This window comes from Procambarus clarkii, chromosome 16 (genome assembly GCF_040958095.1).
Source record: "Procambarus clarkii isolate CNS0578487 chromosome 16, FALCON_Pclarkii_2.0, whole genome shotgun sequence".
Taxonomy (NCBI): Eukaryota; Metazoa; Arthropoda; class Malacostraca; order Decapoda; family Cambaridae; genus Procambarus; species Procambarus clarkii.
The window spans coordinates 25,600,934-25,627,556 of NC_091165.1; the positions used below are offsets into that span (position 1 = coordinate 25,600,934).

The window sequence follows — 26,623 nt, forward strand, 5'->3', positions numbered from 1 at the left end:
CGTAGCCTGTTTTATAATAAAGTTCATACAAACACATCAATAAAACAAACAATATTTAATAATACTTAACAACCTGCGTAAATAATTAACATAGTAACGTATGAATGTAAAAAAATGCAACGGAAGTCTGAATACAAGTATTCAAACGCTTTTGTCAACACAAAAGAAAACTGTAAAGATGTGTTGACCAGACCACACACACTAGAAGGTGAAGGGACGACGACGACGTCTTTGCTCCTCAGCTCACTCTTGCCTATTTATTGCCTGTCTTTACTTCCTCATCACAATCGACTTGAGAATGGTCCAGGACGGACCGAAACGTCGTCGTCCCTTCACCTTCTAGTGTGTGATCTGATCAACATACTTTAGCCACGTTATTGTGACTCATCGCCTGTAAAGATGTACTTGATGGTGGTTCGGGCAGTGTGACGGAGTCAGCAGGAGTGTGTAAGTTGAGTGAGAGGGCGATACGAAAGGGGAGTGAGAGGGCAAGACAAAATAGGAGTGAAAGGGCAACAAGAAGACGTGAGGAGACGCCAGCAGCTCAGCTCTCGTCGACAGTGCCTGCCATACTCTCCGAGCGGAAGGCCTCAACCTGAGCCTGACTGTCGCCTCTCATCAGCCTCCGGAGGTCAGGCTGCGGAAGGAAACTCCACGTGACCACAAATTGAATAAATAAAAAGTCAAATAACTTGCTTACTAAGTAAATATATCAAATGTAAGAACGTAAGATAAGCAGCAAGCCTAATCTGATATCATTCATCACTTTGCAAAACGGGTGAATTTGTTCTGGTTTGATGTAGGTGAAGGACAACATAATGATGCGACCAAGTGTAAACTGAAAACACAGATGAGCCACAAATGTAAACAAATTCTCGTACACAGCTAATAATTAAATGGAATGGGTTTGAGCCAGAAGAGGTAGAAGCGGCGACTATTCACAAATTCAACAGCAACTGTGACTACTGATAATACTGGAATTATCAGTGTACAAAGTACAATACAGTACCTATGAGGCAGACTGCTGAGCTGGTTCCCGCTCCCCGTAAGCAACTACACGCGCGCGCACACAAAGTTCGGTCATTGGCTCTCCTAAATCTCTGCTGCTGCAGCAGAGATTATTACACAAGCTGCAGCAATGGAGAAACAAATGACAACCAGAGTTTAGACCACCAAGCGCTGGGTAATGAAATTGGGAATAACATCATAAGAGCAAGACAGACACAGGGATCGAAAAAAGATCTAGCAGTACACAAAACATAAGAACTCCGGGAGCTCACATAAACAGGATAACAGTATGAAACGTGAAGCAGGTAAACAAGACTGGTTTTCAACTTGGAAAATCTTTAAAGACAATATTACAGCACTAGAATACGCAGCATCTGCATTTACCTAATACTGTGAAGCACGAAAAGGTTGAGAAAGTCAATAGGTTCACAATAAGACATGCTTGAAACGATGACAAGGTTAACGGAGCTCAACCTAACAACTTTATTAAAGGACAAAAGAACCAGAAAAAGCATGGGCACTACTTATACAATATTGCGTGAGCTGGACAAGGTTGGCAGAGACAGAAGATGAAGGTGACCTACCTTGGGGACGACGAAGGTGACCTACCTTGGGGACGACGAAGGTGACCTACCTTGGGGTGCATAAGCACGAAGGGGAGCTCGGCGGTGACCTCTCCTCCCATGGCTCCCAGGTAGAGCTTGACCTTGACCGTGTAGGAGATGACCATGCCAAACATGTCCCGGGACTCAGGGTTGGACAGCCTGCGTGGACAAGATGGGTTAGAATACAAGACAGGCGTACACTTGTCATGTGGTATAGTGAGCAGGGGGAGGGGGAGTAGTAACGTGATTTGTGAAAAAAGCCTCACACCAATTATTTAGAAACTCAATATATTTCTTTATTTCTAAGACAATTTTGATTTAAAGCTGAAAAAATCCTGACGGAATATCGCTACTAAGTAGAGTAAAAACTTTAAGGGTGATATTAGTAGGGAGAGAAGACAAGCCACGAGAGCGGCAGGTGCGTGCCACGGTGCGCAGAACACCTCTTTTAAGATACAACGATGCAAATCACACGACCAAGAAAATATAATGTAACAATATGATGAGCTTAAGAACACGAGGGATGTCAAGAGATGCAACAGTAATGCCGGCTAACAGAGGTAGGCTCGGTGGAACAAAAATGGTCTGGTAACACGCGGAAGTTACATGAATGTAAGATGCATAGCCTACTAAAAATATAAAATTTTATAGTTTAGGACGACTGGACGCAACATGGGATGGGTAAATGGGGGGGGGTAGAAATAGCCTAAGCTACTCTATCCCTTTGAGATGTATTTCTTGCTTATCTCAATAAACATACTTGAACTTGAACTTGGGATGGGTAAAACATGCAGAACATAAGATAAAGTATAACATGCAACTTGAGAGGAGGGTGAAAGCTTACAGCGTGGAGGAGGCGAGGTTGGTGTGGATGTTCTTGAGGTGGCCGTCGAGGGCGACGCCTCGGCGGTCCATATTGTTGCTGAGTGTGGGCGACAGTGTCAGCTGCTTCTGAAGGCCCGACCCCGGGTTGATCGGACACCCTCTCTGTGGGAGAAGTGTCCACACTGTAAGTGTTGCTCATTCGTAACTTTAAACACTTGTCTGAATACCGTGACTTCCGGTGGTCGAGACCCTTCTTTCAGGCGGAACGCACACAAATATTCACCCTTTATAAATATCAGCTCTTTTATACTCTCTAATCTTGCACATTTCACCAAAAATAAAAATAATGAAGCAGTACCTTGATACATAATAAGTACCAAGAGCAAACTTATTTACCAACCACAAACTTAGCATATTTTACTGTTATGTCAGCGTAACTCACTGAGTCTCCACGCTGGCGACGGTGCTGCGGTACTGGCCGCCGGAGAAGAGACAGATGTCGACAGACTGCTGGACAGCGGCCTTGATCTTCTTCACTGTCTTGTTGCTGTTATTCCTGATGACGCAGTTAACGAGGATGTTCTCGTAGTGATAGTAAAGCTGCTTATCAAGCGACACCTCCATCTCCAGCTCGCCGGGGCTTAGCATGAAGTCCTTCCTGACTATGCTGCAAGGCTGCTTGCCTACCTTGCTGGGGGCGAACTGGATACGTCGGATGTTCATTACAATCGTAGATCTGGCAACACGTGGACGTATGTTGGATATGAAACAAGAAATTTGCAGCAAGAATTTTCATATATTTTTGTGTGGCATTTTTAATAAGTAAAATAAAGTAAAACTTCCAACTATTATTTTGTATATTTAACATCAGCCATAATTATGTTACAGTTTAGCACTGGCAAGTTTACATCTTCCGTTACTCACCTCTTGTGGCTGTGTTCGTCTTCCTTGTCGCCGATAAAGACCTTGATATAATACTCGACGCCACAGGGACGACCCTCGTCATCCCGCCCTGGCTGGATGGTCACGGAAGGCGGGGCGTTGAGGGGCATCTGGAAGGAGAACGGGTAAGTGTTCCCACCCAACTTCTTAATGAGACGTTCTTGCAGCTTGGTGACCTCAGCGTCGACCTTTGGAGGATAGATCTGCTCAGAGGCGAGGTAGAGCTCCTTTTGGAAGTTGAGGCCCATCACCTCATCATCCTCCCGGCCGTACCTGAAGCTGCACACCAGCTGACCAAACACCTTACGGCCTTGCAAGTAGTCAGCGTCCAACATCAGCACTCCGTCTGCAGACGAGCAAACAAAGTTACGGCCTTCCAGTTATCACGTATCTCAATGATTACCGACCATCATTTTGTTCGTCATTTCCTTCACACAACTAATCCCAGCATTTTAAAACAACTTTGTGGGCCCTTATAGAGTTCGTGACGTGAGCTGGCGCTCTGGGCAGGTGTGGATATAACGATGGTTAATAAGAATGGAAAAGTAAACTCAAATACGAAGTAATACACTTCGTAAAACTCCTGTTTGTTTAATGCCTACCGGGTTGATTTTACTGATATCATAATGTGCCATTCGATGCAATAGTTCAGGGAAACGATATAAAACTATGACATCATGAATTACCAAATACATGCTGAATGAACAGACTTCGTGCCACACAGAATTCACCAGTGGTAAAGACTCACCAAAGGGGTCGAGTAAGAGACTAGGCAGGACTCACCAACGGGTCGAGTAAGAGAGTGGTCAGGACTCACCAACGGGGTCGACAGCGGAGACATGATCGACGAAGTCTCTGCGGCCAAGGTAGATGGTCAACTTGCCGTTGGGCGCCGCCTTCTTGAATACCTTGAACTGTACCACCATCTTGATTGACTTAAACGTATCTTGCTGGCACTTGACAGTCTTGCAGTGCCCTGGGTGTGGCTTGACTGGACGGTCAAGACGGAGTGTAAGTCGCTGTAGTAGGCAGGGAGCAGAATTCTGCGAGGCAAAGCAACAATGACTTGATATCGATTGCATCGCCAGAAACTTGTTATGAAAACACCGATATTAAAATACTTAATCGCCAGAAGCTTTTATATTTCATTATAAAAGAGAGGCGGAGAAAATAACTATATATGAAACAAGCAAAAAAATAAATAATAAAAAAAAAACCGCTAGCAGTAGAGAGCGGAGAGCGGCGACTCACCGAACGTTGCTAGCCCTTGTGCTGACGAAATGAAATGGCCAGAGGCAGCGTCCAGGAGTTATATACTCGTTACTGCCCTCCCTCCCCACCCCTTCTCCATAACAACCCTCCCCCCCCCCCCCCGCCATCCCTCCCCTTCCACACTCCCCATCCTCCCCGTCACCCACCCAACATTCACCCACCGGCCATCCATCAATGAACTCATAATGCATCCAAAGTTTGCCAGTAATGGCTAACTTATTACCTGTCCCTGTATGACAAACCAGCCTATGAGATGGGTACCTTACAAGCTCTGTTACCTCTCATATAGTCGTAGACACAGATCCTGTATTCCAACCCCGTGGTGTAAGACACTCGCCTGGCGTTCCGCGAGCACTTTGTCCTGGGTTCGTATCCTAGCCGGGGAGGATTTACTAGGCGTCAATCCTTAACTGTAGCCTCTGTTTATCCAACAGTAAAATGGGTACCAACGATTTAGCGGGGTCATATTCAGGGGAACATAGGATTAAGGACTTGTCCGAAACGCTATGCGTGCTGTACAAGAATGTAAGAACTCTTGTAAATATAAATAAATAAATAAATGAAAATACCTGCGTCTGACACTTGGGCCGAATATTGGATGGTGCTCGTTACCCGCTGCGGAATATTATAATTTTCACAACTTACAGAAACAATTATAAAATAAATTGAAAGCTGTTTTTTCTACTCTTGTAACAGGAGGAAAGTTTCTACAGAAATTTAGAGCGGAGGTGACACGGAATAATCAAGACAAGCGAGGGGCAAAATTACACTTTTGCGCTCGAGCGGCAACAGCTATGGGGCTTCTTGGAGCTTAGCCTCGCTCAACCTAGTTTGTGGCCCCCGTCCACCCCACGCTGCCTGCTAGGGGCGCACGCACGCACTCATGCGCTTACACACACACACACCGTCAGTAGTTTCAAAGCGTTATATGACAAAGAGTGCTGGGAAGACGGGACACCACGAGCGTAGCTCTCATCCTGTAACTACACTTAGGTAATTACACACACACACATGCTCGCACACGAGTGTGAGTGAGAAAGTATACTCACCTAGTTGTTTATGTTTAATTTTATCGTAATTGTTATTAAGGAGGTGGCTTTCCAAACCTTCGTTTACAGGTCATTCCCGTAGCTTGCCACGACTTACATGAAATCTTTGGATCTTCCTCAATTTTCTTCAGTGCTGCACGTTTCCAAAACTTGTCTAACATACAGTAGTGTACAATGTTCCGAATGATTAACTTTAAAGGTCGTCCCTACATTTACTATTACTCGCGAAAAGTGACAAAGTTATTATGGGAAAGGTGGCGTTGCGTCCACGAGTACCTTCTTCACCGTACTGGTTCCTGAAGCTGTCTCTCTGGTCTCACTTCTCTCACCATTCTCGTTACTGTACATTTACTGGTATCGTATCCTAATAGCTATTTCTCAACACATATCCTGCAGTGTTTACTATTTGTGCCTGCAGAATCGAACTATTAGCTCTTGGACCCCGCCTTTCTAACCAATCTATTTTTAATTAGTGTGTTTAGGTGGTCCTGCAGCAGGTGCAGCCTTCTCACCAGCTTATCATTACGCAAATATTAGCATGTAGAAGGTTTTTGGTAATCGAAGAAGATGCACCCAGCCAGCCTTCTCTCTCTCTCTCTATTATCCAGGATACCCTGGTGTAGAACCATCAGGTTCACCACACATGATTGACTGCCTATAAATACATGCTGCCACTCAGATCCACATGCTTTACGGGCTCACCATAGTCCGTGCTACATGGACACTTCGTTCTGAGTAGCTAAATCTAAAACAACATCAGCTCCACAACACCTACTCGGTACAAGACCTCCTCATGGAGGCCACATCACCAAACTCCAATGACAGTACGCTCAGCTAAAGTCTCAGGCAAAGAAAAAAACGGAAGGCCTAGAGGTCAACACTAACCCCACCAGCTCCGTAACTGGTACAGCCAGCCCTCCGAGGCTGAAATCCACCATGAAGACCCCAACCATGCCCCGACCTCTAGTATCAGCTATTGATACAGATAATGGCTCCAAAGAGCCTCCACTTACGGGTTCACCATAGCCCGTGCTACTTGGAACTTTTTGTTCTGAGCGGCTGAATCTAAAACAACAACAGCTCCACAGGTCGCTACCTGTCTATCACTGGTGGGTTGGACATGTATATGAGTGGGATTGGGTGGTTATAGATAGGAGCTACCTCGTATGGGCCAATAGGCCTTCTGCAGTTACCTTTATTCTTATGTTCTTACTTTCTATGGTACTTAACAGGCTCTGTCTGTAGACTGTATGTATGTTTTCTTAGAACACCGACCTGTACGAATGCCTTCTCGAATGACTAGTGTGTCAGAAAATAGCATGGAGTGAAGAGCAACCAAGTGTTCTTGTACGTCATTAGCGATCGCACGGAAGGGTGATGGTTCGTAGGGGTTGGTCGGGGGGGGGGGGGGGGGGGGGGGGGGGGGGGGGGGGGGGGGGGGGGGGGGGGGGGGGGGGGGGGGGGGGGGGGGGGGGGGGGGGGGGGGGGGGGGGGGGGGGTTGGGGAAGGGGCAGGTACGCGGATCATTGCATTTCCTGCAATGTCAAAATTATTCATAAGAATATATATATATATTGCTATCTGGGAGATCGCTAATTTGTTTTGGTGTTGACTGAAGGTATATTTTTATCCGTTAATTAGAGATTATTATATGAATTAATATATGTATTAATTAGTTCATTTATATATATATTGTTATATGCGAATGAGCAGGAACTTGAGAGTAATGGTGATATTTCTCGGTGGGAGTATATGTGTACTTGCATATCAGCGACTTCGGGGAGTGAAACAAAGTGGTGAAGTGTAATACATTTGAGCAAATTCCAATATTATGAACAGCTTCATTAGAAGTGGTACTCAACCCTATAATTTACTATGCCCGTTCTGCTCGCTTAACTGCGTTTGGTCACATGAGAGCACCCATGTGGCTTCCAGCAACCACAGTCCTGACGCACGATCACTCGGTGCCAGTGCCAGCCGGAGAAGATTAGTGTCTTGTGTGAGGGCGAGAGGGTGTGGATGGAAGGCACAGTAGCCACATTTGTACAGCTTCTCCACTGTCTCGGCTCACAACCAAGGGACCCGGGTTTAGTCCCTAGGTGGGTCGAAACGATTGGGCACGTTTCTGTTTACCTAATGCCAGTGTTCAACCAGTAAATATGTTCATACCCGGGAGTTAGATGTTATACACTGCATCCTAGGAAAGGTCCGTAGCTAGCCTGGTGGGACCTCCATAGGACTAAGTACAGATAGAGTATGCGTTTAATTTATAATTCGTGTTTGTATGATGCAGGGATTAGGTCCGAGGGACAGAAGAGCTGAAGGCATGTTAGATCATTGTGATGGAAAAGGAAGGAAAATTTTGACGAGTAACGAAGGGGTTAAATACAGACAGATCCAGAGAATTTACACATAATTTTATGTGTACGCCATAAAAAGATAGTGAAGAAATTGAAGTTGACACTGAAATAAGTTTATTGAGGTATAAATACATAGGAATGAGGTAACTCAAGCTATTCTCACCCCGTTCAGTACAACCTGTTTAATATATATATCACAATCTCTATTGTGTGATATTCTATCACACACACACATCACAAACAATCATCATGTTACCAAACATTCTGATTGATAAACATATATACATTTCTAGATTGTGAAGCGTTTAGAGAAATAAAATATGATGGGAGAGGAGGGAGCTCAGGGCGGTACCTGGCGCCTCACTATAGTGGCTTCTTTAGCCTCTTCCGCGTGGCATCCACTGCTGACCCCTGCAGTGCTGCGTCACCCGTCATCCTATTAGTCTCTTCTGCCACTATATAACCCGAGAGACGACCCTGCCACATCCACCGACCTCAACCTCTCCCAGCAGCAGCCAAGCTAGTCAAGACAGATAAGTGACATACAAGCGACAGCCAAGATGGTGGTACAGTTCAAGGTGTTCAAAAAACCGGCGCCCAACGGCAAATTGACCATCTACCTTGGCCGCAGAGACTTCGTCGATCATGTCTCCGCTGTCGACCCCGTTGGTGAGTAAACCTGGCAACTCGGTAATTTTATCACATCTACAGTTCATCCTCTGTCCTTGTCCTATTCTTCTCCGCTCATCCACTTCACCTCGTACTTCGTTTTGTACATCAGAATAATGAGGGTGTTTGGTACTGCTTCCATCCTCTTTTGAGAGTGAATTGTACGTATTTGTTTATTTATTGTTATTGTCTGCTTTACTGTATGTTACATAATGTTTACATCTACAATTTTCATGAAATTTTTAAGCATTTACTGAACACGTTTCATATTTAAAAAATACACAGTATTTGCATGATGTGGGTAGTACTCATGGCTTTGAAAAATAAAGTTTTTTTATTTGGTTAAAGTATATCAACTGTTGGGAAGTGTCTTAATGTATTTGACAGACTATGCAATGGAATTTGATATTATCAGCCCACTAAATATACTACATCACTATCGGTGTAGCAGGTCGTTTCTTCACCTACTGAGAACAACTTTCAGAATATAGCAGCCTCGTACTTACTTTTGCTAGGCACAAACTCATCTTCTGAAGCTTCATCTTCTCTACCGCAGAGAAACTTTATTATGATCTTATGACGTACGTATTGTCAAACTAATGAGAAAACATTTTACCGTTAGAGATGCACAAATTATTTAGAAAATAATTTTGTTTTAATACAAAAAAAAATCTCGAATCGAGGCGTCTGTTTCGTTAGGCTTCAACATGTGGTAGTGGTAGAGCCTGTCCTCTCGAATACATCGCTTTTTGACGTCAAAATTCAAAAATAAAATATGATTAGGCTCACAGACAACAACGATTTCTATGCGTGGGTCCATCGGTTAGGTTCGGGCAGTTTAGTAAATAATTGTTGACATTATGACCCTCGAGACGGAGCTGGCATCACTCAGTAGCCTAGTCTCACAGTTCTCTCCCTCCTTCTTTGTAAGTAATTATCAATAGAAGGCACTCCTTCTTTGTAGTGAAGCTGGAAATATGTCTCCAGGAAAACATTGTCATTTAAAGCCTTACTATAAATGCCATTTTTACCTCGGGTCTAAGTACTAGGTTAACAATTTACTGGTTGTCAGATGGCGTGCTGGTGGTGGACACCGCCTACCTGCAGGGCCGCAAGGTATACGGCCAGCTGGTGTGTAGCTTCAGGTACGGCCGGGAGGAAGACGAAGTCATGGGCCTCAACTTTCAGAAAGACCTCTACCTCGCCTCCGAACAGATTTACCCTCCGAAGGCTGTTGAACCCACCAAGCTGCAAGAACGGCTCATGAAGAAGCTTGGCGCCAACTCCTACCCGTTCACGTTCAAGATGCCGGAGAACGCCCCGCCCTCCGTCACCATCCAGCCAGGGCAGGACGACGAGGGCCGCCCCTGTGGTGTTGAGTACTACATCAAGGTTTTCGTGGGAGACACCGAGGAAGACCGCAGCCACAAGCGGTGAGTAACGCTCAAGAGTCAACAAACATGACTACTCTTTGATCCATGCTTCTTGGCAACTGCAGCCTCATATGCCAAATTATTTGGCAATATTTGATTCTTTAATTAGATTTAAGTTATTTCGACCCCATATTCCGCAATCCTTTAGACATTTATAATAACCGCCAGCATTTGTTTATAATGTAATATGGCTGCAATAACATCCAATTTACTTTTAAGTCTATAGATTACTTAATACAAAAAACTGAAATGTAACTCGCAGGGAGCTTTCATCTGAGCTAAAAAAAAATCCTGTTTAAACAAAGACTAATTAGGCAATATAGCATATTTTTATCCAGTCTAAGAAACTATAAAATGTAAATGTTACGAGGAGAATAATTGATGGTTGACTGAGAGTTGTAATGGCCTCACCAGGTCCACCATTCAACTCAACATCCGACGCATCCAGTTCGCCCCCAGCAAGAGCGGAAGGCAGCCCTGTACCATCGTCAGGAAGGACTTCTTAATGAGCCCTGGAGAGCTGGAGCTGGAGGTGACGCTCGACAAGCAGCTCTATTACCACAACGATAAAATTGCAGTTAATATAATAGTGAAGAATCACAGCAACAAGACAGTGAAGAAGATCAAGGCCGCTGTCCAGCAGTCTGTCGACATCTGTCTCTTCTCCGGCGGCCAGTACCGCAGCACCGTCGCCAGCATGGAGACCAAGTCAGTTACGCTGCTTTCATATCACTATATTACCCATTACCAAAATACAAAATGGGACTTCTTAAGCTTTTTGAACATTTCATATTTCATTCTGTACAAGTCTTAACAAAATATAATTTAATTGAACGGAATATGCATCGAGTATGTCTATGCTTCCACGTGAGCAGCATTTGCTCATCAAGTTCTTATGGTTGACAGCGAGGGGTGCCCCGTGAACTCTGGCTCGTCCCTGCAGAAGGTGCTCTACCTGACGCCCACACTCAGCAACAATATGGACCGTAGAGGCGTCGCCCTCGACGGCCACCTCAAGAACATCCACACCAACCTCGCCTCCTCCACGCTGTGAGCTCTCACTCTCCTTTGTTCATAGCTCTATATCCCAGTATTCTCGTATTCTCTTTAGTTACATTGTACATGTTAAGAGTCCTTCAACCACTGTGTTAGCGATATCATGAATATTTTTTTTATAGATTTCTGGTGCTACTTGTTTTTTCTACCCCTTTATAATATTATTGTACATTGTTAATTCTGTCTTATATTCTGTAACATCTTCTGGGGGGGAGGGGACGTCGATGTAAACGTAGATATGTACACAGGCTGCTTATCCCTGACATAATGAATTATTATTATTACTTGTCTATCACGACATTCATTTCAATGCAAGCATAAAAAAAGAAATCCAGAATTTGAGGTTTACCTAAATATTGTATGACATTTCTTTAACCCAATTTCATTTTATCTTCTACAGTATATGCCTTTTAATCAGATTTTATTTCAAGGACCCATTTTGCAGCACGCCCAGTCATACTGCATTTGACACACAGTTTCTAACCCATCTTGTCCCTGCAGGCTAGCCAACCCTGAGTCCCGGGACATGTTTGGTATGGTCATATCTTACATTGTGAAGGTCAAGTTATACCTGGGAGCCATGGGAGGCGAGGTCACTGCTGAGCTTCCATTCGTGCTCATGCACCCCAAGGTAGGTCACATTCCTCCTAATGCACCTCAAGGTAGGTCACCTCCCTCCACACTTCTTGATATTTTCATAAACGAACAGGCAGGTCACCACTGTCTGACTTCCTCACATGTACGTACCTGTTAGGAAAAGTTGAGGAGTAAATGCTAACTGCCGATAAGATACCTCACCAAAGTATATCTTTTAAAGTAAAACAGTGCTACATAGATCAATTTACTGATTAATAAGTAACCAATAGGGATTCATACTTCTAATATTTTCTACACTAGCTTGTTCTAATGTGTCTTCTTCACAGCCTGACCTCCGCCGGATGATGCGGGCCGACAGTCAGGCCCAGGTGGAGGCCTTCCGCTCAGAGAGCATGGGTCAGTCCGTTGACATGGACTAGTGTCATACGTCATTAGTCAACTTGGTCATGGAGGCAGCAGGAGGCCCTCAGGCTGGTCGCCTATCACCTCGGCCACACAAAGGAACAGCTGCTAAGACCTGTTAAGGTCTCTTCGTATTAAATTAGATTAATTTTAGGTTCATATCTGATTTCAACTTTGTATCTAAAATAATGGCCTGCTGCTTGGTGGATTTATTGGCTTCATTGAATAATAAAAAAATTGTTTATTTGTATAGGTAAGCTCCATATACAAATTCTGAGATAAACAAAATGTGCTCCACTTTAAATAGGAACATGGGAAAAGTAAAAGTTTAGAATTTGTTAGAATTTGTTATCAGCAAGGGACTCTACCCAGTGGGCACAATATCCAAGCATTAAGGTAATTCAATAGTTATTCAACATGCATCTAATGTTAATCTTGGATATTGTGGCCACTCTATTAATGCGACCAGCACTAATTATATAACATTTCTTATATAGTTATACATTTAACCATTATTTAAGTATTATTCGTAGACAAATTGCAATTATGTTTCCCTGACATTAGTCACCATTTACAACTTTCAGTAGCAGCCGACCACCCAACTGTTGGCTGATGGATGTTTCTTACCCCTTACCTTGAGGTTACCTTGAGATGGTTTCAGGGCTTAGCGTCCCTGCGGCCCGGTCCTTGACCAGGCTTCCTGGTTGAGGCCCTAGTGAAACAAACAGCATATTAGAGAAAATTTAATAGAAATTAAATCATGCAAACAAAGGTCAAGTACATGTGTTAAATATTGTTTTCGGTTCTGAATCTCAAAGGTTCACGATTACATGTGGTGTTTTGTGTTTTGTGAAAATTAAATATTCGCGAGTGTCAAGGCTATTTTCTGTGATATTTTATTAGATAGATCGAGCAGCCATCAGGACTATTGTGTAGTGAGTGAGGGAGAGTGGAAATGGACTCCGCCTTCTTCTGGAGCAAAGGACCATTAAATGTTGTAAAACTACAACCAAACTCCGGCTCAGAGACCATTGCTATATACATCAACAAATAATCTCAGGTGATGAATAAATGTTAAGTGTTAGCTGGTGTAGGAACACCAAGATATCTGGTGTTGGAGATCTGGTTGCCTGGTGTCAGAACACCAGTTGCCTGGCATCGGAACACCAGTTGCCTGGCATCGGAACACCAGCTGCCTGGCATCAGAACACCAGCTGCCTGGCATCGGAACACCAGCTGCCTGGCATTGGAACACCAGTTGCCTGGCATCGGAACACCAGTTGCCTGGCATCGGAACACCAGCTGCCTGGAGTTGGAACACAAGTTGCCTGGCGACGGAACACCAGCTGTCAGGCATTGAAACACCAGCTGTAATACACCGTATTATGGAACACTGTAAATTTCAGTGATGGGCCTACATGGTGGCCTGAATAGCTTCATAGCTTTTCATTTGTGCAGAGGGGACTTAAGAAAGTATATGCAAGGTACCTGCTTCCCCTTTGTGCAGACAAAATTAATTAAATTTCTTATACTATCTTCTCTTAAAACCCTGACTTGAGAACACATATACACCTTTTAAACACACACTCACTTTTGCATATATTACATATTAACACATTCATATGCATACATTCACTCACATTGACACTAGCATTCTCACAATAACAGTCACTAACAATTCACACACACACATGCATACTTATACATAAACACAAACATAGCTCTCATCCTGTAACTAAGATAATTACACACAAACATTCATACATTCTAACAAATAAATTGTCAATTACAATTTCACACACAAATCATTTGTTATTAACACATTAAAACAATGTTTTTAAGAATATTGTATTTGTAAAGCATTAAAAAGTAACTCTACCACCAAGTCCCAAAATTTAAACACAGCCCTAAGAAAAATGACAATGACTCAGACATGATTTTTGGTCTAGTTACTGGATATTGGAGTTAGCGAAGGCTGAACTGGTGAGCATCCAGTGTTTACATTGCTTTCTCAAGACACATCTTGTGTTACGTAAAGCCCTGCTGTACGTAAGGTACAATTTTTACACTCACAAGTAATGTAAACAATATAAACATCACATTTTGTTTCTTCTACAGGTGTAGCAGGTATCCCAAAATGTTTGAGAGGTGCCATAATTCAAGAATGTAATTCCCAGCATGTAAAAATGTGTGAAAAAACCTGTACCAATTTGCACACTTCAACCCATGACTTATACTTTTCTTTCTAATGTTGGTGTTCAATAGCCTTGTGTAAAATAAATTGCTTTCCAAATTTCCACAAAATGAAGAGTATTAATTTTGCTAATACAGTTCGTCAATATTGTACTTTGCTTGACTTGGGATGCAGACAAGTGGTCTTATTGTGTTCTTGCTTGTGTTGTTTTACATATAAATTTCAATCTATGTATAAATTCCATGTAAGTCAAGAACCTAAAGTATGGAACAGTCTACCAAATAAAACCAAATTCTGTATAATACCTAATATATTTAAATGTTAAAAAATACCAGTTTACCTTTCTGTAAATTTATAATGCATATTTTCCAAGTTGCTGATTACTGTATACAGTATTATAATACTTTGCCCAGTTTCATTTGATACATACGGGATATTTATAAATTTTAAAAGAAACCATTACATTGTAACCTTGCTTTCAGGAATGACTTGTACTAGCAATGAAGTATGAAAATAGCAACAGAAGACGTCTCCTTTAAAATTAAATTAACGACACCGCTTATCTGTTACTATGTCCAGTATTTACCTATATTGTGTTGCTTGTATGACAATTAAAAATGTGCAGTGTTGTACAATTTGTAACAGACTTATACTTGCAATTATGTGCAAATTTGTGACTACCGTATTTAACAAAGTAATGCAGTCATATGAAGATTTCTCTATTTACAAACTATTGCATACTCAATAACAATCTAAACTTCATATATTATTGTTTTTCTGTATTATGTTTTAATCAACAATTTGAACTATTGGTATTAAATCTTATGGAATAAGTAAGTAATTTCATTCTAATAGTATTATCATAAAAACTAGACTATTGCAACCATCTAATTTGACATTTTTTATACAAACATATTTGTAAGAATCTTGTTATTACATTATTATCATCATTCATAATTAAAAAATTATGCCATCTGAGAAACATTTTATAACTTACCTTGTAACTTTATTTTTTTGGGTAATTTCTGAGCAAGTCCTCACTCATCAACACCTCTCTATAGATTAATTCAACTGTAAGTAAAATATGAGGTTCCTCTCTAGTGTATGATACAAAGCACATATGTAGAATACCACCTATTTCTTTATCATTATCAGTTACTTGGCCTATCTCATGTAACATGGCTCAGCATTCTCCTTAATCTTTGTTGATAGGTCTTGAAAGAACCCTTGAGGCATTGTCTGCCTCCACTGCACACTGGTCTTCTAAATTTAGTTTGGTTTTCCTTATTATTTTTCATATCTCTTGCTAGTTTGATAAATTGTTGTAGATTAACTTACCCATCCTTAATTAGTTAATACATATCTTTTTAATTTTCTAATAATGTTCTTTAGTCCCATGGTTACACATCTTTAGTAATTATTATTCCATATACTGTATTTCTGTACAATACGTACTATATTTTTATGGTGTAATTAGAATATTTTAAATGTGCTGTCATATTTATCTGTACACAATGTGATCCAGTGTCAGCTCACCTATTATCAGGGTCACGTTCCCTCCCTTAGACAGCCCCCTACTGTGGTCAGGTTTACCCAGTCTACCCTCCTCAATTCCTCATTCTATTTATTACAGCTTTATGAAAATCTGGCACTTTGTATACAGATAATGCTCATTGCAAAATAAATTAAATTATATAGTATGACACAACAAAATAAATACTCCTCTGTCTTAGGATTCACAAATTTTTGTGCTTTACATCTTTTCATTATATCTTCATTTCTTATCTATCTTGCTAACAGTACTAACACATCTTCCTTTCAGCCTGGTTGAAATCTAAACCAGGTGTAAACAAGTGTTATACACCATCCTGCTGGCTTTAGAAAATATTATGTAACAGACAGACATACACAATGGCTTTAGCTCTATATCTTGCAAACAAATATTAAATTATAAATAAAATAACCAGAGCTGCCATATGACATGCATTTCATGTTTGCCATGTTGATATAAATCAACCAACCCAAACAAATTTAATTAGAAAGAAAATAAAGGAATGCAAATAATACAAAACATACAAAACTCAACAGGAAAAAGGCCATAAATAAACTGCGAGCGATCATGAGGACCCCATACATCCACAGATCTCCAGTTTCAGCTATTGATACAGGTAGTGGCTCCAAAGAGCATCCACTTACGGGCTATTCATGTCCGTGGCATCTTTTGGGTGGATTAATCTGAATCAATCATCAACAGGAAAAAAAATAAGATAGATGTATAATACTGCTCGGCTAACTGCTGCATTTGGCAGGCACTGAACTCACTTAGCAGTAGAGGCAGGCTGGTAGATATTCATGCATAGTCACATTACCGGAAGCTGCCTGGCAGATAAAAAGATTACCCACTGCTCCGTTATTTAGAGATTGTCTTATGTTATTTATTCATCATAATGAATTCTTCAGTACTAAATTTTTTATACAACAAATTCATAATCGTTATTATTATTATTATAGTTACTTTTTAATTTATGGCCCCATAACATAATTATTATCTTTATAACTGATAGACATAGCCTTACCTGAAATGTTCTGCATATAGAGAACATTACAATTAAAATCTGTTGTGTTTAAATTTAATTATATATATATATATATATATATATATATATATATATATATATATATATATATATATATATATATATATACAGTATATATATATATATATATATATATATATATATATATATATATATATATATATATATATATATATAAGATAAGATACCTTTAAGATAAGATAGATTAAGATTACCTTTAATCTATAGACTAAGATAGATTAAGATTAAGATAAGATAGCTTTAAGATAAATAATTAAATACAATATATATATATATATATATATATATATATATATATATATATATATATATATATATATATATATATATATATACAATGGCACCTCGATTAACGAGCGGCTCTATCTACGAGCATTTCAAGTAACGAACAAGCCACTCTCAGAACATTTCTCTCTACTAACGAGCTTTCCTCGATCAACGAGCGTTTCTGCTGGTTCTCGGACACCTTTTACGACAGTTTTGTTGTTGTTTTGCAAGACGAGCTTTCCACATGACGAGCTCGGTGCCGGAATGGATTAAACTCGTTAATTGAGGTGCCACTGTGTATATATATATATATATATATATATATATATATATATATATATATATATATATATATATATATATATATATATATATATATATATATATATATATATATATATATATATATATCAGAAAGGACTTCTCCCTTGAAAGACCACATATTTATAAAATGCAGCCCAAGAATGATATTGAGATAAATATAGGGTTGGTCGATAAGTTCATTTGCTCAATTTGCCTCACAGCACAATATATTATATTATAGTATACTATAGTACTGAACAATAGACACTGCTCTTACAGATTAAAACTTTATTAAATACTAAATCAAATATGCAAGATATTTAATTATTAAAAGAAGGAAAAACTGTGTGTATTATAATTTCAATACGACCACAGGCAGAGTATGGCTTTATTACATTTGTAGCATCGTAATGTTTTAGCTGCATTAGTCTCTCTCTTCTTCCAAGTTTTTATTAAATTTCATTATCCTGCATGTTTATTTAAACTATCTCTTAACAAATTTATAGCTTAGAAGAAAAACTGATTTCTGAGTATACGAATAGTTTAAAGTACATGAAGGTGGATGGAGGGAATCCTCCCTCCTTCCATTCATATTATTGTACAGTATTTAGAAATCTTAAAAATATTTTTAAGGGAATAATCATCGATTAGATAATAAAGAATACAATGGGCAAGATAATAGTTAATAAAAATGAGGAACTAACAAATTTACAACATTCATGAGCTTTAACTCACCCAATATTAAAGCCCAACTACATACATACACATATTACCCTCTGTTCCAGCCCACTCTCTCTCTATTTGCTTATAGTAAATTTTTTTGGAGTTATGAAGAGTGAAAAAAGCATGAAAAAACCAGCATCAAATGTAATGAAATGTGAATTTCTGGGTGAATGCTGGTGGCTCCCTGTAATATATGCTGAGATGGTTCCCATCTACTGAGTTATACCAGCAATAGAGGCCTACTGAGCACTAGATTCAGAATCCCGCCCCCTTCATGGAGGTGCAGGGAGCGGTGACATTTATTTTTGCCCCCACACCAGGAAAAGCATCCAGAAAATTTGAGAGCCAAAACAAACCACTGCTGGATTCAAAATGAGATGAAACCTTCAGTCCTATTAAAACCTTAAACTATTTTCTGATGGGAGTTCCTTGTGGCTCCCTTTAGCTAACTACCCACAGAAAAGGAAGAAAACGTGTGAACATACCAGGGAGGAGGGAGCACAGTAGGATAAGAATGAGACTCCTGACTGAGAGAGCAACCCAAGGCCACACAAGAGAGCCGAGGCTTGGGACACTTGCTGGCAGTGGGCTGCCTCTCTCTTTCCCTCAAAAGAGTGGGGCAAACAAGCTTGGAGTGGTTCTGATAGATTTTGATAATTTGTTTGCATAGTTGGGGTGGGGGGGGGGGTGTCAGCTGGTTTTGAGGTTTCGTTCTCTTTTGAATCCAGCAGTGGTTTGTTTTGGTTCACCGATTTTCAGGATGTCTTCCCCAGTGTGGTGGCAAAAATAAGTGTCATTAGTCCTCTGTGCCTTTGTGAGGGAGGGGCCCGGATTCTGGCTCCAGTCCCCAGTAGGCCTCTAGAACTTTATGACTGACATAACCAAGTAGATGGTAACCATCTCAGCCAACCCATCCTCTTGTTTAGACAGCACTTTTTGTAACTATGTGGACCATCATACATATATTAACATATTGGACAATTAGATAGTAGAATTTGATATTATTCACTTTAAAAGAGTCCAGAAAAAATAAAACCAAAAACCAAACTTAAATATTCCTAGACCTAACAGAGTACATATATGTACAGTACTATGTTAGACCTTAGATAGCATGTATTAGGACTAAGATGGTTATGTTTAGTTAACAACATTGATGCAAAACTTTTTCTGGTTTGTGTAAATTCAGTAATACCAAATTCTTCTTTCTCATTGTCCATTACATCAATATATGTATGATGGGCCACATCGTACTACTGTATAAGTGCCATCTAAATACTGTAGGAGGATGAGCTGTCTCAGCAAATAGCATTTTAGCTTCAGGGAGCTACATGGGACTCCCCCAGAAGTAAAGTTTTTGGGAAAGATTAGCAGACAGAATCACTGGTATTTAATGTGTAGGTGATGGACGTATAATCTGTAACTCTGAAACTGTTAGTCAATAATAACAAAGATAACAAAAAGCTATACCAACAGCCAATCACAGCACAAGTTATGTTACTTTGTAATAATTAGAGAACAACACCCTAATTCATTATTCCATGTAAAATGTTGTTTATAACAAAATTCTTTTGTTATAAAATTATATTTTATCCATAACAGGTTATGCAATATAATGTATAGGGTCTCCAGGAATGCCTTCTTGCATAGTATCAAATATCAATGGAACAATATATATGTGAAAAATCCAAATAAATACTTTGCACAGCATATTTCTTTCTTCAGCTGATTTCTTTCATGAATATTTCTGCTGCAGCACCCAAACTTCATTCTGTACAATCTCATCCTGGGAGCAAGAAAATACTTGGTTAAAAAAATATAAGGTAAAGGCAAGGTATAGGCAATGAAACTGACACCAAAAAATCACATGAATGTTGGATAAATTCTCTGCTATCTCCAATGCCTTGTTCATGGAAGAGCCTCCAGGCAGCTGTATCTAAACATTATCTCCCATAGAAAAGCCCCATTCCCTTTCCATGAAGTTGTCTATCCATCATTTTAACTCCTGCACTTACCTTTCATTTTCCGTACAAACCTACTTAATAACTATTTCAAGCATAGTGATCTACATAAGTATACATGGTACAAAACGAATGATGAAAGGGTAGAAGTGTCTAATTTTCTATAAATTTGTGGAGATACTGTATTAACATCTCCACATATCAGTTAATGGTACCAAGGGACCTGGTCTACATTTCATATGGCATGTGCTTCGCCTGTGAGTTATCTTTGTCAACTTGACTTCCAATACCTCTAGGCTAACAGATGACTTTTAACAATTGGCTGTCATCTTTGGAAAAAACATCTTGCTCTCCCACTGTTACTCGTGAGCTTCCACCTCCTCATCTGCCTCTTGCTGACCATGACCCACATTCACCCACCGACAATCAAAATACTGTATTTATTTATGTCATTTGAATTAAGGATATATTTATCAGTATTCAGATAGTTATCTAGAAAACAATGTATATTTGTATATAAATATATATTTCATGCTCTCCTGTGGAAGCACGAGTTCTGTTTCTTTGACCTTAATGAGCTGTTTCTTTGCCTGCAGCCATCTCCTTTTCTGGCAAATGAAGAGACTGTTGACTTCCAAAGAGGTCCCGTTTTAATTACTGTAATGCTTAGTTTGACCAGCTGGGGGTGCATCGTCTGTTGTGTCTCATCGTCGCTATCTGCGAGCCACCAGTTTTGGAGCTACAGGATCAACTATTATATTCCTCCATCATTTTATATTTTAGCTCACAGTTATTGCTTGTAACCATACATCATAAGCTGATCAGGATTTAAATGCACTGGAGTATTCAATGAAATAAAATAAAAAATCTACTAACTAAAAATATCATTAATAAATTTAAAAAGACTGAACTTACATCAGGAGTTACAACAGGTGCTTTGGATGCTCGTTCTAGCCAAGTACTTGCAGCTGAATAATTGCTCATTTGAATGTGGCATTTGGCAACAAAGAGACGATTCTCTTTCCATCCGGATGATTTTAATTCCTCGGCTGCTAAAAAGTGGCGAAGCGCTTCTTCATAGGTAGATGATGGGACTTCACCGAACAGTGCCGTTGCTGCTTTTCTCTCGAGCCACGACAGTTGTGACACCTATAAATTAACAGACATGTGAAGTAGGTTAGGAATTTGTGCAAAGTCTTTGTTAAGCAGTTTATAATATTCCTCTTATCATATGAGCCTGTGTAAATCAAATCAAGTTCTTCATCCCATTTAAGTATTCTTATATTAAACATAAATTAATTACAATCTTTTGCATAGAGCTGGCAAATATTATTTCCTAACTCAAGTTAATTTATTAAATTAGGTGTGAGAGTAACAGCAGCAATGCATAATTACCTCAAAACAAAAACGTCCAAGCAGATGGTGTAAAGTAGAGTCTTTAGGTTTAAGCTCCAGTGCACGATCAATGTGGTTTTTGAAGATGTTGCCACTTTTAACACGTTCTGTTATACCTAAGTATTCTCCACGAGCACCAGCAAGTATTGCATACCACTTGTGAATTTCAGCATTATTCTCATCCAGCTCAAGTGCTTTTGCTGCATAATTGTAGGCTGGTAAGAAGTACAGGAGCAGAATGTAAGTTTCAATGTAATGTATACGGGCAGATGGAAGAAAGGCATAGATAGATATAGATACAGTATAAAGATAGATGTAAAGCTAGATACACAATATGTACCTTAATATAAATTCAGCCTTAATTAAAAATCCAGAATTATTTTGCTACTGGAACATTATTTAAAAGGCTGCACGTAAAACCTGGATCAGCTCGGTATCACTAATATTCATCAACCACATGCAGACGATGAGTCGCAACAATGTGGCTGAAGATATGATGACCAACCCCACACTTCAGAAGACGTTTCAAACAACGAGGTTTTACACACGACTTAATAATGGTCTAGGATGGACCAAAACATCGTTGTTTCTCATTTCTGATGTGTGGTTTGGTCTTCATCAACCATATTTCTTTCAAGAGTTATTCTATACTTTTTGCCTTAGTAGTAAATATTACTAAAAAATAAATAATTATATTTTTATACAGTACTGACTGCACTTAAACTATACAAAAAAATAGTACAATATAGTCAGTGGCATTTGACTTGTTTTCTGTGGGTGGCCTAGAACTGCACTTATCTATCAAATGACTATGGGAGAGTGAGATCTAACTCACTATGCCCTGCCTCCTAGCCATTTATACCTGGTGTGCCAGAGCACAGTAGGAGGGGCCAGGAGAGTTGGAACAGGTGAAGCCGTTGTCTCCAACTATCGACCGAGTTGTTTGAATGTTTTGCTCTTTTCTCATGGTTGATGGTTTTCCTTCGCCATTCCAGTTTCTGAGTAGTTCACTTTGTTTTTTGGGTTGATCTTTGACTAACAAAAGAGGTTGGCCCTGGGGTGCTACTTAAGGAGGCCAGCACAGAAAAAGATTAGTTGCTCAGTTTGAATATACCAAGATTGGATTCCAGATGAGCGAGTGTAGTAAATAAGACAAGATCATAGGAAACTAATAGTTTTGCCAGATACAGGACTGACAATATCATAGGAAACTAATAGTTTGTGCCAGATACAAGACCTAAAGAGGCAGAGCAGAGTTATTTCTGTACTATTGCACATGTAAATACCATGTACAGTACACAAATCAAGTTAATTAAGCTTCGGAATACGAAAGAATCAAAAGTTTCTTATTACCATCAAATATTAAGTTTTCCTTAGCCTTCTCATTCCCAAATTTTTCTTGAATAATGGCCTGATTTTTTGTTGCTTTAGCGAGTCTCCACAGGAATTCTGCATTATCCAGGTACTGAAACACATAAGTGAATATATTTTAAGAAACTTCTCAAACCTTTTATGATCAATAATATTTTATGATAGTAAAATCCTATTAAGTTTATGAATATAAATCATACCATAAATATTTGTAGCCTATAATAAAAGCATTAACAACATTTTATAAATTACAACATATTACAGTAAGATACTTACCAGATATTTATAACTTCTTGTCAATCATAGTAACCATTAGCTGATAACGATAAAAAAACTAAATGATGACTGCTTTATTAATAATATATAAATCATAACTGTTCATCCATCCGTGTATGTGTAATTACCTACGTCCCACTACAGGATGAGACCTGTGCAAGTGGTGTCCCGTTTTCCCAGTCTGTGCATGCATGGCGGTGGGTGGGGGGCAGAGGTTTGTCTGTCTGTCTGTGCTTGTGTTAACGCATGCGTGTGTGAGTAATGGGCCACTTAAAATATATTGTCTGGGGACTCTGCTACCTACACAAACAGCAAAAGGACCAAAAAACTACAGATGTATAAATTGGCGGAGAGACTAGAACCAATAACTGTGTTAGTCTCAATTTTTACCGTGTGTAGAAGTGGCACACAATAGTCCCTTAAACAAGACTGACCATGTATCATCATTGTATAATGCTAAAATATACACATACACTAATACTGTACATGCAGTTTACGTTTCAAAATTTAACACACAGCAAAATATTAATATTGATAAAAAATAATAAGAGTAATGAGGATCTTGATACTTACTAATTCTTCCTCACTTTTCAGCAAGTTAAAGGCTTGTGTTTGATCATCTCCTGTGCCATCACTAAGTGCATCTACCTGCTCAAGGAGATGGCACAGACGATTATCTTCTGTTGACAAAGATTCGAGTTGTTCCCTTTCATTAGTGCCATTTCCTCCAAAAATGATTCCTTCATCTCTGAAAATGTCACAGTTGTCAGGAATTTCTATCTTTTCTGAGTGACTCCTCACTCCGTGAGAGAGGGATACAATTGATGATGATGTTGATTATTACTTAAAAATAAGAGTAAATACAGTATAAGTATATGACTGCCTTAGAATATATGTCTAACCATCTGATTGACTGAAGTCTGCCTGATTTGAATGACTGACTTTAATGACAGACTGCCCACCAACATCTGTCTTGGTGAAGCCAACTGATGCATATATAATTATTCTCTTCATTTATCTCTAACCTTAGAGGCACAATATGCAGGATGATTTTAGAGATTATATTTAAGAAACAAAAATGCTTATTTTGTAAAATTGAAATCATGCTCATACAATATATAAATTACTAACCATAATTTTTAAAGTAATAATTATTAATTGATACTAGTACTGTATATATTTAATGCTATTTTCACAAAAGTGAATACTAACCCATCTTCTGGTGTCAGGTCAAAGAATTCATCTTCATCCTCATCAGGAGAGTAGTAATCTGTGTCAGTAGCCTTGCTATTGTCCGTGTCATACTCGTGAGCTGTTTTATAGCTGCTGGAGGTGGTCGTACTGCTGAAACTTACAGTTTTCTTTCGGAATGAAGAAGATCGAGGTGAAGAAAATTCGGTGCAACTGTAAGCTTTATCAAATTCTGAAGGAATTACATAGGCTATTAGTAATTAGATTAAATATTTTGATTAATATATTTAATTACAAAAGTTAATAAAATTATCTCAAATTCATTTAGAATAATGTAAACCAATTCTACTGTATAACAACATTATTATGTTATCATAAATCTATAATTTAATATCATATATGCCATTTACATTTTTAACAGCTTCCACAAAACTATAGCACTGTGTAATGAAGCACCCCTTTTAGGAAGGTGCCTTCATAGCTCCCTACACCTTGTGCAACATTCACAGGACACTGGTCAGGTTTCACACTGGATGATTTTCTTGCCCGATTGGAACAAAGACCTTTTAAATTTCTGTTTTAACCTATCAAAAGGGTGGGAAGTTAGTTGAAACTTAGAGCCAGGCCCCTGCACTGGACTGAATCCTAAGGAAAGCCAAACTACTTGTCTGTAAGAAGACCAGTCAATAGCCAGAGCACAGCAGGTGTTGAGGTATATCGGGGTGACTGACCTCAATTAAAATTCATAAGGCACTTGAAATAATGGCTACAGTACATTTTCTAAATGATGAAACCACCCCTTAAATTTTATAGTTTCAAAATGGAATAATGTTTTAAAGACATAATAGATTTTTTGTTTAATATTGTATACTAGTGATGAGTTGAACTTATTTTCATATATCCCATGAACATTGAGATCAAGATAAATCACAAGCTGGAGCCCCAAATTTAGCCAATTGGTACCAAATGATGGCAAAAGTATTATTGGTACTGTATTTTCTGAAAGCTACATTCATCTGGATGAATCAACATGATAATCTAATTTAACAGACTGATGAGGTTAGATAATAATGAATTCACTGCATTCATACTATGTAATTGAGTTGTAAGTTTTCAAATTACCTGTTTCTAATGAAGCAATATCCCTTTTTACTTCTAAGATAGTGGCATGGAGACTGGAAATTTGTTGCGTGAGACGAGTGTGCTCATTGATGCGGGTGACGAGGTATGCTGTACCTGCTCCCACTACCATCCCAGCACCCAGGGCTGCAGCCAAAGCAACCTTAAGGAAAATAAAATGCTTTATACCCAGCTTGAAATATTTTCAATCCTCTTGTACAGTATATATATGAATTACCAGTATACATTCACATGACAAATTAAATAAGTACTGCAGAGAACACAAAGTGAAGTTATTTAATAACTTAAATTGCAAAATCGCTAGTTTCTACACTATTGAGATAAAGGTAAATTAATGACTAGATACTTTTCAATCACAGCCGTAGCCAAGAAAAATAATGGTATTATATATTTACATCCCTTGTGAAATTTGTAATAAAATGTACTTTGATCAATCAGGCAAATCTTTGAGTAGAAGAATTTATCAGCATAAATACAATGTTGGAGCAAAATCTGAATCAAGAGCCATATTTGTTCATTAAAAATGCAATAATCATAATATTGACTGGCCTAATTCCAAACAAATATATTTGCCATCTTATTTTAAATTGAAAGGTTAAATGTAGACTCATGCTTAATCAAATATAGTACCTGTATAAATCTAGATGATGGCATGTATCAAATAGACAGATAATATGGTAATTTAAACAAGACCTAGTAAGGAAGCTTAGAAAACTTTATAAAACAAAACAGCCACAAAACACTGTCAATGAGACTTGTGGTTATCTTGAGGTTATCTTGAGATGATTTCGGGGCTTTAGTGTCCCCGCGGCCCGGTCCTCGACCAGTCCTCCACCCCCAGGAAGCAGCCCGTGACAGCTGACTAACTCTCAGGTACCTATTTACTGCTAGGTAACAGGGGCATTCAGGGTGAAAGAAACTTTGCCCATTTGTTTCTGCCTCGTGCAGGAATCGAACCCGCGCCACAGA

At 39.2% G+C, this 26,623-nt stretch overlaps 3 protein-coding genes across 4 annotated transcripts in view; 1 reads left to right on the plus strand and 2 right to left on the minus strand.

Annotated features, from left to right (window-relative positions):
* LOC123759972 (arrestin homolog) lies at positions 1-11,814 on the minus strand. The gene is made up of 8 exons (XM_069325337.1): positions 11,791-11,814; positions 4,198-4,423; positions 3,363-3,726; positions 2,881-3,174; positions 2,749-2,751; positions 2,458-2,598; positions 1,643-1,772; positions 1-637 (listed from the first exon to the last, which is right to left on the minus strand). Exons 2-8 carry the CDS (start codon positions 4,304-4,306, stop codon positions 545-547), a joined length of 1,134 nt encoding a protein of 377 aa, XP_069181438.1. The 5' UTR covers positions 4,307-4,423; positions 11,791-11,814; the 3' UTR covers positions 1-544.
* Positions 8,018-13,095, plus strand: LOC123759973 (arrestin homolog). Its single transcript, XM_045745246.2, has 6 exons — positions 8,018-8,730; positions 9,803-10,163; positions 10,578-10,871; positions 11,070-11,213; positions 11,721-11,850; positions 12,143-13,095. Exons 1-6 carry the CDS (start codon positions 8,622-8,624, stop codon positions 12,233-12,235), a joined length of 1,131 nt encoding a protein of 376 aa, XP_045601202.1. The 5' UTR covers positions 8,018-8,621; the 3' UTR covers positions 12,236-13,095.
* The window catches only part of LOC123759971 (regulator of microtubule dynamics protein 1), a 16,690-nt gene continuing 3,015 nt past the window's right edge, over positions 12,949-26,623 (minus strand). For both annotated transcript variants that reach the window (XM_045745243.2, XM_045745242.2), the window contains exons 3-9: positions 25,637-25,796; positions 24,536-24,746; positions 23,897-24,071; positions 23,030-23,141; positions 21,677-21,891; positions 21,197-21,430; positions 12,949-20,106 (exon numbers count right to left, since the gene is read on the minus strand). In XM_045745243.2, the coding sequence (XP_045601199.1) occupies positions 20,056-20,106; positions 21,197-21,430; positions 21,677-21,891; positions 23,030-23,141; positions 23,897-24,071; positions 24,536-24,746; positions 25,637-25,796 (1,158 nt within the window). In that variant the 3' untranslated portion in view covers positions 12,949-20,055. The remainder of the gene's footprint in view (positions 20,107-21,196; positions 21,431-21,676; positions 21,892-23,029; positions 23,142-23,896; positions 24,072-24,535; positions 24,747-25,636; positions 25,797-26,623) is intronic.

Coding starts and splice junctions, on each gene's coding strand:
- LOC123759972 (XM_069325337.1), bottom strand. CDS start 4,306: ATGGTGGTACAGTTCAAGGTATTCAAGAAGGCGGCGCCCAACGGCAAG. Junction 3,175..3,362: donor GACGAACACAGCCACAAGAG/GTGAGTAACGGA, acceptor ACGTGTTGCCAG/ATCTACGATTGTAATGAACA. Junction 1,773..2,457: donor AACCTCGCCTCCTCCACGCT/GTAAGCTTTCAC, acceptor TTGTCCACGCAG/GCTGTCCAACCCTGAGTCCC.
- LOC123759973 (XM_045745246.2), top strand. CDS start 8,622: ATGGTGGTACAGTTCAAGGTGTTCAAAAAACCGGCGCCCAACGGCAAA. Junction 10,872..11,069: donor GTCGCCAGCATGGAGACCAA/GTCAGTTACGCT, acceptor TATGGTTGACAG/CGAGGGGTGCCCCGTGAACT. Junction 11,214..11,720: donor AACCTCGCCTCCTCCACGCT/GTGAGCTCTCAC, acceptor TTGTCCCTGCAG/GCTAGCCAACCCTGAGTCCC.